Source organism: Mobula birostris, chromosome 16 (assembly GCF_030028105.1).
Source record: "Mobula birostris isolate sMobBir1 chromosome 16, sMobBir1.hap1, whole genome shotgun sequence".
NCBI classification, from domain to species: Eukaryota; Metazoa; Chordata; class Chondrichthyes; order Myliobatiformes; family Myliobatidae; genus Mobula; species Mobula birostris.
The window spans coordinates 55,348,200-55,367,449 of NC_092385.1; the positions used below are offsets into that span (position 1 = coordinate 55,348,200).

General features: G+C 47.3%; 1 protein-coding gene across 1 annotated transcript in view; it reads left to right on the top strand.

Annotated features, from left to right (window-relative positions):
- Nucleotides 1–401: 401 nt before the first annotated feature.
- Nucleotides 402–19,250, top strand: part of grip2b (glutamate receptor interacting protein 2b) — a 157,644-nt gene continuing 138,795 nt past the window's right edge. Inside the window, exons 1-4 of the mRNA XM_072280078.1 lie at nt 402–417; nt 1,320–1,400; nt 14,342–14,477; nt 18,084–18,229. Coding sequence (XP_072136179.1) covers nt 402–417; nt 1,320–1,400; nt 14,342–14,477; nt 18,084–18,229 — 379 coding nt within the window. The remainder of the gene's footprint in view (nt 418–1,319; nt 1,401–14,341; nt 14,478–18,083; nt 18,230–19,250) is intronic.

Here is a 19,250-nt window from a genome sequence, read left to right on the forward strand (position 1 = left end):
AGGTTCCTCACTGGTCAACTCACTGAACATAAGACCATAAGACACAGGAGCAGAATTAGGCCATTCAGCCCATTGAGTCTGCTCCGCCATTCCATCATGGCTGATTACAGATCCCACTCAACCCCATACACCTGCCTTCTTGCCATATCCTTTGATACCTTCACCGATCAGGAAACTATCAACTTCTGCCTTAAGTATATCCACGGACACATACTCTGTTAGGACTGGCATGCCTTCATACCAAGTACCATTGTGTTCTATATAAGTTCTTAAAATGAAGACTGTATGCTTGTCTTCACAGTGAGAGAAATAAATTCCTCTGCATTCATTGGTTATAATACATAAAAACTGCAGTTTATGGAATAAACCAACTCAATAAAGGTAACCATTTAATACAGGTAATGGCCTTCAATACAGGTAACTTCCCTCAGTACAGGTAATGTCTTTTAACACAGCTATCTTCCCTCAATCCAGGTAATGCCCTTTAATGCAGGTAACTTCCCTCAATACAGGTAATGTCTTTTAACACGGCTATCTTCCCTCAATCCAGGTAATGCCCTTTAATGCAGGTAACTTCCCTCAATACAGGTAATGTCTTTTAACACGGCTATCTTCCCTCAATCCAGGTAATGCCCTTTAATGCAGGTAACTTCCCTCAATACAGGTAATGTCCTTTAGTACAGGTAACTTCCCTCAGTACAGGTAATGTCCTTTAATACAGGTAACCTCCCTCAATACAGGTAACATCCATCAATACAACAAATGACTTTCAGTACAGGTAATATCCCTCAATACAGGTAATGTTTCCTCTTGCAGGTAACATCCCTCAGTACAGATAATGTGTCTCAGTACAGGTGACATCCCTTAATAAAAGTAATATCTCTCAATACAGGTAGTGTTTTTGATGCAGGTAATACCTGGACATATAAGAAAGAGACTATACACTTTTTCAGAAGGACTGCCTCCTCTGTGAGGTTCAGGAAAGAGGAGGTGAATTCAGCTGCTGCCCTGATCTCACAACCGACTTCATATTGCCAGTTATCTGCTCTTTGCTGTACGTGGGATCTCATTCTGTGTTGGGGGAGGATGTGTGGGGTTGAGCCTGTGACCTCTGGCTGGTCTTTGAGCCACAGCTGGGCCCCTGTCACATGTTCCTGTGCCGTGTCGGAGCCAGCTCACCCCGCAGTGTATAACCTGAGCAGGGTTCTACAGTCACACTTGCACCTTCCTGCCCTGCCCCTGATAACGTTGACGGAGGCGTGAGCACTGCTCTGTGACGTAGGACGGTCTCTAACCTTAGTATTGTGCTTCTATTGTAGATGATGGGCCTTACACCAAAGGAAGGAAAGAGGCAGTAACCGCGGAGACTGCAGTGTGCGCAAGGCGGCAAAGCATACCAGGTACACTCCATCAGCAACACACACAGTAGAGGAGGCCATGTCGGAATGGGAATGGGAAATAGAATTCTGATTAAAATGATGGCCATTGGGAAATTTTGCCTGATGGGAAAGAGGGAGAAAAGAGAATCTCGGGGGAGGCAGGGCTCTTTAATTATGTTGATGGCTTTACTGAGGCAGCGGCAAGTGTCCATAGAGGGGGAGTTGGTTACTGTAATGTAGCAGCCAGTGAACGAGGGGAGGTGAGGAACTGGGTATGTGAAGGATTGTACAGGGATGGGAGTGAGCTGAAAGCCGGGCCAACTGGCTTAGAGCTAGCGTTCAGCCCAGATCTCACGGACAGGCAAGAAGCTGGGAGCTGTGGTTCCTCAGAGTGAAATAGGAGGATGGCTTCTTTACGTAGTAGTTAGTGCAATCGCTTTACAGCGGCTGTCTGTAAGATCGAGGTCCGATTCCCACCGCTGTCTGTAAGATTACGGTTCGAATCCCACCGCTGTCTGTAAGATCCTGGGTCGATCCCTACCGTTGTCTGTAAGATCGAGGTCCAATTCCCACCGCTGTCTATAAGATCGAGGTCCGATTCCCACCGCTGTCTGTAAGATCACGGTTCGAATCCCACCACTGTCTGTAAGATCCTGGGTCGATCCCTATCATTGTCTGTAAGATCGAGATCCGATTCCCACCGCTGCCTGTAAGATTGTGGTCCGATTACTTCCCGTTGTGTGTAAGATCATGGTTCGATTCCCACTGCTGTCTGTGAGATTGTGATTCAATTACTTCCGCTGTCTGTAAGATCGTGGTCCGATCCCCACCACTGTCAGTAAGACTGCACTTTGATTTCCACCGCTGCCCGTAAGATCGTGGTTCGATTACTCCCGCTCCCTGTAAGATTGTGGTTCGATTCCCACTGCTGTCTGTAAGATCGTGGTCCGATCTCCACTACTGTCAGTAAGACTGTACTTCGATTTGCACCGCTGTCCGTAAGATTGTGGTTCGGTTACTCCCACTGTCTGTAAGACCGTAGTTCGATCCCCACCACTGTCTGTGAGATAATGATTCGAATACTCCCGCTGTCTGTAAGATTGAAGTTCAATTCCCACCGCTGTCAGTCAGATCGTGGTTCGATTCCTACCACTGTCTGTGAGATCGAGGTCTGATTCCCAACGCTGTCTGTAAGATCATGGTCCAATCCCCACCACTGTCAGTAAGACTGTACTTTGATTTCCATCGCTGTCTGTAAGATCGTTGTTCTATTCCCAATGCTGTCAGTAAGATCAAGGTTCGATTCCCACTGCTGTCCTTGGGACCGTGTTGGATTCCCACCGCTATCAGTAAGATTGTGGTTCAATTACTCCACGGTAAGGACCTGGTACATCCTCTCCATCGCTACGCGGGTTTCATCCTCGCTGATTTGATTTGACATAAGTGACGCTGTTTACTGTATGTTTCGATGACAAATAAAGATAATCTGTATCTAGTCACAGCTGGTGTTGTACCCTGTGCCTGAATGTGGTGCGTGAGCCATCCACTGCTGTCTGCAAGATCATGCTTCAATTACTTCCGTTGTCTGTAAGATTGTGGTTTGATTCCCACTGCTGCCTGTGAGACTGAGTTCCGATTCCCACCGTTGTCTGTAAGATCGTAGTTCGGTTCACACCACTGTCTGTAAGACTGTGTTTCGATTACTTACATTGTCTGTAAGATCGTGGTTCGATTACTTCCGTTGTCTGTAAGATTGTGGTTCGATTACTTCCGTTGTCTGTAAGATCCTGGCTTGATCCCTACTGTTGTCTGTAAGATCAAGGTCCGATTCCCACCACTGTCTGTGAGATTGTGGTTCGATTGCCACCACTGTCTATAAGCTTGTGGTCTGATTAGTCCCGCTGTCTACAAGATCGTGGTCCGATTCCCACCGCTGTCTGAGATTGTGATTCGATCCCTCCACTGTCTGTAAGACCGTGGTTCGATCCCCACCGCTGTCCGTGAGGTCGTAATTCGATCCCACCGCTGTCTGTAAGATCGTGATTCGATTACTCCCACTGTCGGTGAGATTGTGGTTCAATCCCCACTGCTGTCTGTGAGATTGTGATTCGATTACTCCCGTTGTCTGTCAGATAGTGGTTCAGTTCCCACCGCTGTCTGTAAGATTGTGGTCTGATCCCCACCGCTGTCTGTAAGATCGTGATTGGATTACTCCCACTGTCCGTCAGATAGTGGTTCGGTTCCCAACGCTGTCTGTAAGATCGCGGTCCGATCCCCACCACTGTCAGTAAGACCATACTTCGATTTCCACCGCTGTCTGTAAGACTGTACTTCGATTCCCATTACTGTCTGTAAGATCATGGTTCGATTACTCCCGCTGTCTGTGAGATTGTGGTCTGATTCCCACCACTGTCTGTAAGACCATTGTTCGATCCCCACCTCTGTCTGTCAGATCGTGGTTCGATTCCCACCGCTGTCCGTAAGATCGTGATTCTATTCCCACTGTTGTCTGTAAGATCAAGGTCCGATTCCCACCACTGTCTGTGAGATCGTGACTCGATTACACCCGCTGTCTGTCAGATAGTGGTTCACTTCCCACCGCTGTCCGTAAGATCGCGGTCCGATCCCCACCGCTGTCAGTAAGACTGTACTTCGATTCCCACCACTGTCTGTAAGATCGTGATTCTATTCCCACTGCTGTCGGTGAGATCGTGGTCCGATCCCCACCGCTGTCTGTAAGATCGTGATTCGATCACCACCACGGTCTGTAAGACCACAGTTCGATTCCCACTGCTGTCTGTGAGATCGTGTTTTGATTCCCACCTCCGTCTGTAAGACCGTCTTTTGATCCCCACCTCTGTCTGTAACACTGTACTTCGAGTTCCACCGCTGCCCGTAAGATCATGGTTCGATTACTCTCGCTGTTTGTAAGATTGTGATTCGATTTCCACCGCTGTCTGTGAGATTGTGATTTGATTACTCCCGCTGTCTGTAAGATCGTGGTCCGATCTCCACCACTGTCAGTAAGACTGTACTTTGATTTCCACCACTGCCCGTAAGATCGTGGTTCGATTCCCACCGTTGTCTGTAAGATTGTGGTTTGATCCCCATCGCTGTCTGTAAGATCGTTGTTCTATTCCCAATGCTGTCAGTAAGATCAAGGTTCGATTCCCACTGCTGTCCTTGAGACCATGTTGGATTCCCACCGCTATCAGTAAGATTGTGGTTCAATTACTCCACGGTAAGGACCTGGTACACCCTCTCCATCGCTACGCGGGTTTCATCCTCGCTGATTTGATTTGACATAAATGATGCTGTTTACTGTATGTTTCGATGACAAATAAAGATAATCTGTGTCCAGTCACGGCTGGAGTTGTCCCCTGTGCCTGAATGTGGTGCGTGAGCCATCCACCGCTGTCTGTAAGATCGTGCTTCGATTACTTCCGTTGTCTGTAAGATCGTGGTTTGATTCCCACTGCTGCCTGTGAGACCGAGTTCCAATTCCCACCGTTGTCTGTAAGATCGTAGTTCGGTTCACACCACTGTCTATAAGACTGTGTTTCGATTACTTCCGCTGTCTGTAAGATCCTGGCTCGATCCCTACTGTTGTCTGTAAGATCAAGGTCCGATTCCCACCGCTGTCTGTGAGATCGTGGTTTGATTCCCACTGCCGCTTGTGAGATGGTGGTTCAATCCACAGCGCTGTCTGGAAGATCATGGTTTGATTACTTCCATTGTTGATAAGATCCTGGCTCGATCCCCACCGTTGTCTGTAAGATCGTGGTTCGATTACTTCCGTTGTGTGTAAGATCGTGGTTCGATTCCCACTGCTGTCTGTGAGATCGTGGTTCGATTCCCATTGTCGCTTGTGAGATCGTGGTTCAATCTCCAGTGTTGTCTGTAAGATCCTGGTTCAATTACTTCCGTTGTCTGTAAGATCCTGGTTCTATTCCCACCGTTGTCTGTAAGATTGAGGTCCGATTCCCACTGCTGCTTGTGACATTGTGGTCTGATTCCCACCACTGTCTGTGACGTCGTGGTTCGATTCGCACCACTGCCTGCAAAATCATGGTTCGATTCACACCGCTGTCTGTCAGATTGTGGTTCTATTCCCTCCGCTGTCTGTAAGATCATGGTTCGATTCCCACTGCTATCTGTGAGATCGTGGTTCGATTCCCGCCGCTGTCTGTCTGATCGTGGTTCGATTGCCACCGCTGCCCGTGAGATCGCTGTTCGATCCCCACCACTGTCTTTAAGATCGTAGTTCGATGTACACCGCTGTCTGCAAGATCGTGTTGCGATTTCCACCTCTGTCTGTAAAATCAAGGTTCAGTTCTCACTGTTGTCTGTGAGATCGAGGTTCGATCCCCACCGCTGTCTGAGAGATCATGGTTTGACTCTGTAAGGACTTGATACATTCTCTCCATCGCTACATGGATTTCATCCTCGCTGATTTGATTTGACATAAATGATGCTGTTTACTGTATGTTTCGATGACAAATAAAGATAATCTGTGTCCAGTCATGGCTGGAGTTGTCCCCTGTGCCTGAATGTGATGCGTGTGCCATCCACCGCTGTCTGCAAGATCATGGTTCAATTCCCACCGCTGTGTATGAGATCGTGATTCGATTCCCACCGCTGTCTGTAAGATCATGGATTGATTACTTCCGTTGTGTGTATTACTCCCGTTGTCTGTAATATCGTGGATTGATCCCCACCGCTGCCTGTGAGATCAAGGTCAGATTCCCACCACTGTCTGTCAGAATGTGGTCAATCCCCACCGTTGTCTTTAAGATTGTGGTGCAATTCACACCGCTTTCTGTAGGATTGTAGTTTGATCCCCACCGCTGCCTTTGAGATCGTGGATCTATTCCCACCGCTGTCTGTGAGGTGGTGGTTCGATCCACACCGCTATCTTTAAGATTGTGGTTCAATTCCCACTGCTGTCTGTGAGGACTTTGTACATTCTCTCCATCGCTACACGGATTTCATCCTCGCTGATTTGATTTGACATAAATGACGCTGTTTACTGTATGTTTCGATGACAAATAACGATAACCTGTGTCCAGTGACGGCTGGAGTTGTCCCCTGTGCCTGAATGTGGTGCGTGAGCCACCAAGGTACCATGTTTAATTCTATTTCCTAAGATTTAGAAACATAGAAAACCTGCAGCACAATACAGGTCCTTCGGCCCACGATGCCGTGCTGATCACGTCCTTACCTTAGAAATTACCTAGGATTACCCATAGCCCTCTATTTTTCTAAGCTCCGTGTACCTGTCCAGGAGTCTCTTAAAAGACCCTATCATATCTGCCTCCACCACTGTTGCCGGCAGCCCATTCCACGCACTCACCACTCTCTGCTTAAAAAAACTTACCCCTGACATCTCCTCTGTACCTGCTTCCAAGCATTTTAAAACTGTGCCCTCTCGTGCTAGCTATTTCAGCCCTGGGAAAAAGCTTCTGACTATCCACACTATCAATGCCTCTCATCATCTTGTACACCTCTATCAGGTCACCTCTCATCCTCCACCACTTCAAGGATGAAAGGCCGAGTTCACTCAACCTATTCTCATTAGGCATGCTCCCCAATCCAGGCAACATCCTTGTAAATCTCCTCTGCACCCTTTCTATGATTTCCACATCCTTCCAGAACCAGAACTGAACACAGTACTCCAAGTGGGGTCTGACCAGGGTCCTATATATCTGTGACATTACCTCTCGGCTCCGAAACTCGATCCCACAATTGATGAAGGCCAATACACTGTATGCTTTCTTAACCACAGAGTCAACCTGCACAGCAGCTTAGAGTGTCCTATGGACTCGGACCCCAAGATCCCTCTGATCCTCCACACTGCCAAGAGTCTTGCCATTAATGCTATATTCTGCCATCATATTTGCCCTACCAAAATGAACCACCTCACACTTATGTGTTGAACTCCATCTGCCACCTCTCAGCCCAGTTATGCATCCTATCAATGTCCCGCTGTAACCTCTGATAGCTCTCCACACTATCCACAACACCCCCAACCTTTGTGTCATCAGCAAACTTACTAACCCATCCATCCACTTCTACATCCATATCATTTATAAAAATCACGAAGAGTAGGGGTCCCAGAACAGATCTCTGTGGCACACCACTGGTCACCGACTTCCATGCAGAATATGACCTGTCTACAACTACTCTTTGCCTTCTGTGGGCAAGCCAGTTCTGGATCCACAAAGCTATGTCCTCTTGCATCCCATTCCTCCTTACTTTCTCAATAAGTCATGCATGGGGTACCTCGTAAAATGCCTTGATGGAATCCATATACACTACATCTCCTGCTCTACCTTTAACAATGTGCTTAGTCACATCCTCAAAAAATACAATCGGGCTTGGAAGGCACGACCTGCCTTTCACAAAGCCATGCTGACTATTCCAAATCATATTATGCCTTTCCAAATGTTCATAAGTCCTGCCTCTCAGGATCTTCTCCATCAACTTACCAACCACTGAAGTAAGACTCACTGATCTATAATTTCCTGGGCTATCTCTGCTCCCTTTCTTGAATAAACGAACAACATCTGCAACCCTCCAATCCTCCGGAACCTCTCCTGTCCCCATTGATGATGCAAAGATCATCGCCAGAGGCTCAGCAACCTCTTCCCTCGCCTCCCAAAGTAGACTGGGGTACATCTTGTCCAGTCCCGGTGACTTAGACAACTTGATGCTTTCCAAAAGCTCCAGCACATCCTCTTTCTTAATATCTACATCTTTTCAGTCTGCTGTTAATCATCCCTACAATTGCCGAGATCCTTTTCTGTAATGAATACTGAAGCAAAGTATTCAATAAGTACCTCAGCTATTTCCTCCGGTTCCATACACACTTTTTCATTGTCACACTTGATTGATCCTATTCTCTCACGCCTTATCCTCTTGCTCTTCACATACTTGTAGAATGCCTTGAGGTTTTCCTTAATCCTGTCTGCCAAGGCCTTCTCCTGGCCTCTTCTGGCTCTCCTAATTTCATTCTTAAGCTCCTTCCTGCTCGCCTTATAATCTTCTAGATCTCTATCATTACCTAGTTTTTTGAACCTTTTGTAAGCTCTTCTTTTCTTCTTGACTAGATTTACAACAGCCTTTGTACACCACGGATCTTGTACCCTACCATCCTTTCCCTGTCTCATTGGAACATACCAATGCAGAACCCCACGCAAATGTCCCCTGAACATTTGCCGCATTTCTTCCATGCGTTTCCTTGAAAATATCTCTTCCCAATTTATGCTTTCAAGTTCCTGCCTGATAGCCTCATATTTCCTCTTACTCCACTTAAACACTTTCCTAACTTGTCTGTTCCTATCCCTCTCCAATGCTGTGGTAAAGGAGATAGAATTGTGATCACTATCTCCAAAATGCTCTCCCACTGAGAGATCTGACACCTGACCAGGTTCATTTCCCAGTACCAGATCAAGTACAGTCTCTCCTCTTGAAAGGTCATCTACATATTGTGTCAAGAAACCTTCTTGACACCTAATAATCTCCACCCCGTCTAAACCCCTCGCTCTAGGGTGATGCCAATCAATATCTTGGAAATTAAAATCTCCCACCACAACAACCGTGTTATTATTACACCTTTCCAGAATCTGTCTCACTATCTGCTCCTCAATGTCCCTATTACCATTGGATGGTCTATAAAAAACACCCAGTAGATTTATTGACCCCTTCCTGTTCCTAACTTCCACCCACAGAGACTCCGTAGACAATCCATCCATGTCTTCCTCCTTTTCTGCTGCCGTGACACTATCTCTGATCAACAGTGCCACGCCCCCATTTCTTTTGCCTCCCTCCCTGTCCTTTCTAAAACATCTAAAGCCTGGCACTCGAAGTAACCACTCCTGCCCCTGAGCTATCCAAGTCTCTGTAATGGCCACAACATCATAGCTCCAAGTACTGATCCACGCTCTAAGCTCATCTTCTTTGTTCATAATACTCCTCGCATTAAAATAAACACATCTCAAACCGTCTGTCTGAGCGCGTCCCTTCTCTATCACCTGCCTATCCTCCCTCTCACACTGTCTCCAAGCTTTCTCTATTTGTGAACCAACCGCCTCTTCCTCCGTCTCTTCAGTTTGGTTCCCACCCTCCAGCACTCCTAGTTTAAGCTCTCCCCATTAGCCTTAGCAAACCTCCCTGCCAGGATATTGGTTCCCCGGGATTCAAGTGCCACCCGTCCATTTTGTACAGGTCACTCCTGCCCCAAAAGAGTTCACAATGATCCAGAAACCTGAATCCCTGCCCCCTCCTCCAATCTCTCAGCCACACATTTATCCTCCATCTCACTCTTTTCCTATACTCACTGTCACGTGGCACAGGCAGTAATCCCGAGATGACTACCTTTGTGGTCCTGCTTCTCAACTTCTTTCCTAACTCCCTGTAGTCTGCTTTCAGGACCTCCTCCTTTTCCCTGCCTATGTTGTTGTTACTAATATGTGCCACGACCTCTGGCTGTTCTCCTGCCCACTTCAGGATATTGTGGACATGATCAGAAACATCCTGGACCCTGACACCTGGAAGACAAACTACCATCCGTGCTTCTTTCCTGCGTCCACAGAATTGCCTGTCTGACCCCCAAACTATAGAGTCCCCTATCACTGCTGTCATCCTCTTCCTTTCCCTACCCTTCTGAGCCACGGGCGTGGCCACTGTTGCTTCCCCCAGGTAAGCCGTCCCTCCCAACAATACTCAAGCAGTACTTACTGTCAAGGGGCACAGCCACAGGGGTACTCTCTGGCCTCTGACTCCTGATCTTCCCTCTCCTGACGGTCACCTACTTATCTGTCTCCCCAAGCCCCGGTGTGACTACTGGTGTTTGTACAGGCTTTTGAAAGGAGAGGTGAGTTGTAACCTGTACCATCAGGGTGTCTGTAGTGATACCCCATACACTGTATCCTATATCCTACAGGCACCATCAGGATGCCACCTGTCAGCTGTCTATGTCCGTCACCCACAATGGAACTGACCGCTCTCAGAAGAAAGGTGATCAAGGATCAAGGATCTGTATTTGCCATATATACATTGACACGCATATAGTCATAGTCATAGTCATACTTTATTGATCCCGGGGGAAATTGGTTTTCGTTACAGTTGCACCATAAATAATAAATAGTAATAAAACCATAAATAGTAATATGTTATTATGCCAGGAATTAAGTCCAGGACCAGCCTATTGGCTCAGGGTGTCTGACCCTCCAAGGGAGGAATTGTAAAGTTTGATGGCCACAGGCAGGAATGACTTCCTATGATGCTCTGTACTGCATCTCGGTGGAATGAGTCTCTGGCTGAATGTACTCCTGTGTCCACCCAGTACATTATGTAGTGGATGGGAGACATTGACCAAGATGGCATGCAACTTAGACAGCATCCTCTTTTCAGACACCAATGTCAGAGAGTCCAGTTCCATCCCCACAACATCACTGGCCTTACGAATGAGTTTGTTGATTCTGTTGGTGTCTGCTACCCTCAGCCCGTTGCCCCAGCACACAACAGCAAACATGATCGCACTGGCCACTACAGACTTGTAGAACATCCTCAGCATCGTCCGGCAGATGTTAAAGGGCCTCAGTCTCCTCAGGAAATAGAGATGGCTCTGACCCTTCTTGTAGACAGCCTCAGTGTTCTTTGACCAGTCCCGTTTATTGTCAATTCATATCCCCAGGTATTTGTAATCCTCCACCATGTCCACACTGACCCCCCTGGATGGAAACAGGGGTCATCGGTACCTTAGCTCTCCTCAGGTCTACCACCAGCTCCTTAGTCTTTTTCACATTAAGCTGCAGATAATTCTGCTCACACCATGTGACAAAGTTTCCTACCGTAGCCCTGTACTCAGCCTCATCTCCCTTGCTGATGCATCCAACTATGGCAGAGTCATCCGAAAACTTCTGAAGATGACAAGACTCTGTGCAGTAGTTGAAGTCCGAGGTGTAAATGGTGAAGAGAAAGGGAGACAAGACAGTCCCCTGTGGAGCCCCAGTGCTGCTGATCACTCTGTTGGACACACAGTGTTGCAAGCACACGTACTGTGGTCTGCCAGTCAGGTAATCAAGAATCCATGACACCAGAGAAGCATCCACCTGCATCTCTGTCAGCTTCTCCTCCAGCAGAGCAGGGTGGATAGTGTTGAACGCTCTGGAGAAATCAAAAAACATGACCCTCACAGTGCTCGCTAGCTTGCCCAGGTGGGCGTAGACACGGATCAGCAGGTAGACGATGGCATCCTCAACTCCTAGTCGGGGCTGGTAGGCGAACTGGAGGGGATCTAAGTGTGGCCTAACCATAGGCCGGAGCAGCTCCAGAACAAGTCTGTCCAGGGTCTTCATGATGTGGGAGGTCAATGGCACCGGTCTGTAGTCATTGATGCTGCTGGGGCGCGGCGTCTTCGGCACAGGGACGAGGCAGGACGTCTTCCACAGTACAGGAACCCTCCGGAGCCTCAGGCTCAGGTTGAATACATGGCGAAGTAATCCACATAGCTGAGGGGCACAGGCTTTGAGCACCCTGGTACTGACACCATCTGGGCCTGCAACCTTGCTTGGGTTGAGACATTTCAACTGTCTTCTCACCTGTTCAGCTGTGAAGCCCACCATGGTGGTTTCGTGTGGGGAAGGGGTATAGTCATGAGAGCAAGGTGGGGGACTGTGAGGAGGGGTAGGAGGGGAGAGTGGAATATGTGTTGGTTGGGGGCCGACAACAGATGGCTCATGTGGGGGATGGGCAGGAGCCACAATGTCAAATCTGTTAAAGAACAGGTTAAGTTCGTTGGCCCTGTCCACACTGCCTTCAGCTCCTCTGTTGCTAGTTTGCCGGAACCCAATGATGGTCCTCATCCCCCTCCAGACCTCTCTCATGTTGTTCTGCTGGAGTTTCCACTCAAGCTTCCTCCTGTACCTGTCTTTAGCCTCCCTGATCCTGGCTTTCAGGTCCCTCTGTATTGCCCTCAGCTCCTCCCTATTTCCATCTCTAAACGCCCTCTTTTTAGCGTTCAGGATGTCCTTAATGTCCTTTGTCACCCATGGCTTGTTATTTGAATAACAAAGGACAGTTCTTGTCGGAACATTGCAGTCCACACAGAAGTTGATGTAATCAGTGATGCACTCTGTGAGCCCATCAATATCCTCTCCATGTGGCTCACAGAGTGCCTGCCAGTCTGTCACCTCAAAACAACATAGGAACGTTATGGTGTTTTGGCACGACGTGCACCAAAAACAGCAACATGCAACAATAATAAAGAAGTACATAAAAATAAAGGATTATATATAAATAAAGAAATGCAGAATTGCCAATGATTGTCCTCCTCTCCAGCTATGGGGAGCGCGTCTGCAGAATGCAGCTAGATCAGCCCGAATCACTGCTCTTGTCATTTGATTTGGAAGGGAGGTGGACGGGCAAGGAATAGTTCATTTTGGGTCACGTTAACTCTACACACCATTGAGCTTCTTCGGCAGTGGGCCTCTGGACTTATGGTGTCGATATGGAACTTCTCTGGAGAAACAAACAGATTTTATTTATATTAATTTTTATTTAGAGATACAATGTGGAACCGGCCCTTCTTGCCCAACAAGCCACTCCACCCAGAAACCCAACTATTTAGCACTAGTCTAATCACAGGACAATTTACAATGACTAATTAACCTTCTAACCGGTATGTATTTGGGCCGTGGGTGGAAGCTGGAGCACCCGGAGAAAATCCATGTATTCTGCAGGGAATGAAATCTTACCGAGGACACCAGAATTGAACTCTGAACTCTGACACTCCATGTATGATCTGGAGGAGCAGAGATTTATATTTTAACCCAGGTTGGGTATGACCTGGAGTTCAATGACCGAAAAGGTTGTGGAAGCAGTTCCTGCTGCAACGTTCAAAAGGCAAGACTGCATTTCGAGGCCTGGCATTCGGGCCCTCCTCCAGGTTTCTCATTCACCGACATCTGTGAGTCCTGGGTCGATAACAAAAATCAGAGCCCAAAAGTCGATTGGGGATCTACATTGAAGCCCAAAGGTCGATCGGGGATCTGGATAGAGGCCCGAAGTCTGATTGGGGGTCCGGATCGAGACCTGAAGGTCGATTGGGGGTCCAGGTCAAGGCCCGAAGGCCATTCAGGGGTCTGGATCGAGGCCTGAAGGCTGGAGCCCTAAGTCTGCAAATATCTGTGAGTCTGCTGGACATGTTGAGACCCAGTGTCTGCAAATCCACTGTCTGGGGGGAAAACAGCCAGTCTTGGGATTAGAGGACCGTGGATGTGTGTTTTGGGTGGCAGGGAGAAACATGGCTTGGTTTGCTGTTGTTGCTTTGTTGTTGTTGCTTTGTTGTTTCGTATTCTCTGTTTTGTTGTGTTTTGAGTTCTACCAAGTATTGGGGGCATGCCATGTCGATGCAGGAATATGTGACGGTACTCGTGGGCTGCCCCCAGTTGGTTGCTAATGCAAGCAACTCATTTCTGAATCAGATTTAATCTTTACAATGCTGTGGATTAATTGTGCAGTGGTTTCAAACAATTGGCTGAAAGGATCCCAATGACAAAGAGTAATAGATTCATAAGTACAGAAACAGGCCATTCGGCCCACTGAGCCCCTGTGACCATCAAGTACCCATTTACACTAAGCCACACATGAATCCCATTGTATTTTCCCAATATTTCCTCATCAAATCCACCCAGATTTTGCCACTCAGCCACACACATTTGAGGCAATTCACAGTGGTCATTTAACCCCCTCCCACAACCCACACGACTCTGGGATATGGGAGGGAATCAATGCCCCCTGGAGGAAGCTTACACTGCCACAGGGAGCGCATGCCAAGCTCCACGCAATCAGCCCTGGGTCAAAGCAGCAGCTCTGCCAGCGGAGCCCAGTGCTGACAACTTCCTTGGTGAATCCATCAGAGAATGGGACAGTATTTCACCCTTGTGTCTCTGTGACAGAGGAGCAGAGGGGGCTGACAGTGGTGGAGCTCATCAAGAAGGAAGGCTGCACCCTAGGCCTGACGATATCTGGTGGGACTGATAAAGACGGCAAGCCACGAGTGTCAAACCTACGGCCTGGAGGACTGGCTGCCAGGTAAGGCATGGGCTCTGACGTACTCCTTTATCACCACTGGTTCTGGTCTGTGGCTGTGTTGATGTGGTAAGAACTTCACCCCACATTGTAGGGCTTCCTGAGCCACAGCATCATCATTTCAAACTCTCACTCCATTGCTGACTGCTCCGGGCTAGGTGAAGGCTCTCGACTGTCCCTTTCTCTCCACAAATGCTGCCTGATCCTCTGAATTCCTCCAGCAGTTTGTTTGTTGTCAAAAGACCATAAGACATAGGAGCAGAATTAGGCCATTCAGCCCATTGAGTCTGTTCTGTTATTCAACCAGGGCTGATTTGTTTTCCAGCCATTCCATCATGCCCGATTTATTTTCTCTCTCAACCCCATTCTCCTGCCTTCTCCCCACAACCTTTGATGCCCCGACTAATCAAAAACCTATCAACCTCCGCTTTAAATATACCCAAAGACTTCGCCTCCACAGCTGTCCTTGGCAATGAATTCCACAGATTCACCATCCTCTGGTTAAAGGAATTCGTCCTCATCTCTGTTCTAAAGGAGTATCCCTCTATTCTGAGGCTGTGCCCTCTGGTCCTGGACCCTCCACTATAGGAAACATGCTCTTCACGTTCACTCTATCTAGGCCTTTCAATGTTCGATAGGTTTCAGTGAGGTTCCCCCCTCATTCCAGTGAGCATAGGTGCGGAGCCATCAAGCACTCCTCATACATTAACCCATTCATTTCTGGGATCATTTGCACCTCTGTCTGTTGTTTTTCCCTCCAATGACCAGTTGACATACATTTCGGTGCTGGTGAGGGGGGTTATCGTCTGGAGGTATTGGAAGGTGGTGTGAGAATCTCCTGCTCTTCTCTGAATGCACAATCAATAGAGGGCCTCCCTTTCATGTATCATTCAGACAATTTACCTTTGGCAGTGCAGCACTCTATTATGAGTGCAGAGGTACCCCAGGCTGGAATATCTTGGTCGTGTGACTGAGACAGGACTCGAGAACCCACAAGCTCTTGAATTGGGGGCAAGTGAACTTGCCACTGACATGGCACTCGCAAACCCAATGCCAAGTCTTGGGAAGTAGGAACATTGGTAGAGGTGGGAGAAGTGTTCCAGGGCGAGTTGTCTCCTGGGGGAGCAATGGTTTTGGGAGAGTGGGTTCCTGGGAGTGAGATACCCTGGGGAGAGAGGGTTCAGGGGAGGAACGTCCTGGGGAGAATGGGTTCTGGGGTGAGGGCTGTCCTGTGGAGAGTGGAAAGAGAGTTACTAGGAGCCATGAGAGTAGAGATGAGGTGGAACTGTACAATTGGAAGAATGGTGTCCCATGATATGAAGGGAAGGAGAATGATGGAAGATGATAATCCAGAATAAATAGAGGTGAAACAGAAATTCCCAGAGGAACAGGTGATTCCATGCTGCTCTCAGACTTTTTGGTACCAATTCTGTCTTCCCTATCCTGGATTTTATAAATCTCCAACTGGTAACCTCTCTACCTCCTCCACTGCAGGGAAAACAGTCGCGGCCTATTCAGTGTCCCTTTATGACTCAAATCCTCCAGTCCAGGCAACATCTTTGAGAAGCTTTTCTGTGCCCTCCAAAGACCAATCACATCCCTGCTATTGTAAGGCAACCAGAACTGCCAAATGTGGTCTAACTATTGCTTTGTGCAATTGTCGTATGATGTCCTGATTCAGAACTCAGTGAAGGCAAGCATACCATCCATTTTCTTCTGCCTAACTGTCTACCTGTCTTTCTGCTTTCTCACCACAAATACTTGCAGCCTAAGGTCTCTCTATTTAGTTATATCCCCCGGGGCCCCTGTGATTCACTGTGTATGTCCCACTCTGATTTAGCCCCACCACCCCACTCATATTTGTGTTAGATCCCATCTTCCATTTCTTTGCCCGTTTTCTCAGTTGATCAACATCCTGTTGTAACCTTCTTCACTGTCCCTCCTGCACCTTGTCTTCCACCAAGTATACATACTGTATACCAACAGGGCTTGGTATCTTTGTGCAGTGATCATTTTTTCTGTCTGAACATTACCAAGTATCGCTAAGACATTGCCAGAGGCATCACTGCTAGTCCAGTCATAAACCATTGGGAATGGAGCTGAGGTGCAGAAAATCTATGGCCTGATTGAATTTCAAAGTGATGCCTGCACTCGCTGCCGTGTCCTACAAACACCTCTGCAGAGAGTGGCAAGTAGCTGTGTCAAAATCAAACTGATTTTTACCTCCCTGCTACTCCACTGAAACCAGTGAGTCCCCCTCTCTGTTTGAGAGAACAGCTAACCCAGACAAGATCAGCAGACCCTATCAATGATCAAACATCCAGTGAAGTGAGTAAAATTCCATTCTGAAAGTTTAGCCACTCCTGTGTCCTGGCCTCCCCCTCACAAGTGCTGGGATAGGCCGTGGCTGAGTGACCCCCAGATTCACGCTCCATTCCAGGACGCTGAACCCACTGTATGGGCTGACAGTACAGGGAGAGTGCTGCACTGTCAGATATGCAGCCATTCAGATGACACCCCGCTCTCTGAATGTTCCATCACCCCGCTGAAAACTAGACCAGTTAACCACTCTGACTGCACTTGTTTCCATAGATACTGCCTGGCTTGCTCAGTTCCTCCAGAATTTTGTGTGTGTTACTTGGATTTCCAGCATCTGCAGATTTTCTCTTGTTTGCCCGTTAACCAATAGTCATCCCTTCTTCCATCAATAACTACATCCGTTGATCTGGTCACATGCCTGTACCACTTTCAGTGTGCAAATTAGCTAATTTGTTCAGTTCCATTACAACCTCCAACAAAGTTAATTGTCTACAAATGGGAAGTCCTGAGGTTGTAAGGGAGTTATTAAGTGGAAGATTATTCTTATATTAGTGCTTTGACATTCCTGAAGACCTGTAGCATCAGATTATCCCTTTAATGGACTTCATAATTGTCTTTCAATAAAATCTCTTGGCATTTCCAAAGAAAGAATGTATATATCATACATGTCTGTGCATCACGAGACAGGTTAATCAATTTGATAGAAAGGAACGGTTTGTATTCCTGCTCTCTGTGAGTGTCTGTCTGCAGTCAATTCTGACCCACAGAGCGGACTAAAGAACTGTTCCAGGCCTTGTTTACTGATGGCCTACAGCGTAGGTTTAATTATTTCACTCAGTGTTCCTCTGAGACAGAATGAGCTGTAGATTCTCCACTTCTTATTGACAGAATGAATAGTCCCAAGTACAGTCCACATGAAGTATTTATGCACAGACTCATTCCATGCCTAAATGCTACAGGGCCCTGGGAGGCTTGTGGTGTCAGTAGAGAATGCCTGACAGATGTTAAACACTGTCATTATTTTAAATTGAGTTTACCAAAGCTGATAACACATCTCAAAGGTTTGCTATGAGGGCAGTGGCTACTTTCTCCATAAGGAGAACTGCCCCCCAAATAGACTGTTTAAGAATTGGATTGGTTGGTTGAAGATGAAAACTGACCCAGATTAAAAGTTGCCAGTGAACAGCCCTTGGCATGGCATTACACACCACAGAAACAGGAATGAATCCTTTAATTTTTTTCACCCAGCCTAATGTATTTAATAGTATTTGATCTTCTTCCTCCTTGTAGGAGTGACCAGTTAAACATTGGAGATTACATCAAGTCTGTCAATGGGATCAACCTGACCAAACTGCGGCACGATGAGATCATCAGTCTACTGAAGAACGTGGGAGAGCGAGTGGTCCTTGAGGTGGAATACGAGCTTCCTCCGATAGGTAAGAATCTCTCCAACCACTCTGGGCTATCATTCTCTTGCAGGTCAGTGCTAGCTCTACCATTCCAGGCCATAGGCGTCCAAAGTACCCTTCTCCTTTGTTTCACTGGTTTTGAAAAATTGGCTTGTGATCATGTTGTTGGGATGAACGAACATCCCCTTCTTTCAGCGAGTCTAAACCACATGTAATACACACAGAGACCAGTAATGGAAGAGTTCTTCCACTCAAAGGCAGCTGCCAGTATTTAGTTTTGACTCCTCTAACTGACTGTCTTCTATTTCACAAGCTAGTCTTCATTGAGAAGACTGACCCAGCATGAATTGACATGAAATTGGCAGTTTAATTACCTGGCTCCTGCTGACCAGGGATTGACTGACAATGTTCACACTCACTTCCTGCAGGAACATCTCAGTCAGCATTGTCTCCAACAGATAATGTGCTGATGCCTGGCTGACTATTTTGTGACTGTTGATATTACTTCAGTGCTGGTAACCCGTGCTGAAGCCAACTCGGGAGTGCTTGGTGGGCATTGCGGAAGGGGCTTTACATTATGCCCTTGTTACTCACAGATCCCTCTCTGTGTGTCCGTGTATTCATGTTGATTGCTCTGGGAAATACTTGAGGTCTGCTCTGGAGGCACCAAAAGAATGGAAGCATGGGATTTGTGCTCATGAAGTTGGTCTGGAGAATGAGCAGACTCTGGATTATGGTCTGGGTATATCGCAGGTACATCCCACCCAACCATCGGTGGTACCTACGTAAGGTGCTGCCTCAGGAAGGCACCATCCATCATCAAAGGTCCGCACCACTGCACCATACCATCTTTTAGCAACTAATATTGGGCAGTGGGGGCAGAAGCATAAACTCCCACACCACTAGGTTCAAGAACAGCTACTTCCCTTCAGTCATTCTCTTCTTCAATTGGCAAAACCCTAATCAGTATAGTATAACAACACTCTGACTACCTTGGCAATAAAATTGACTCATTTTGTTCTAATCATCTTCTGTGTTGTTAAAAATG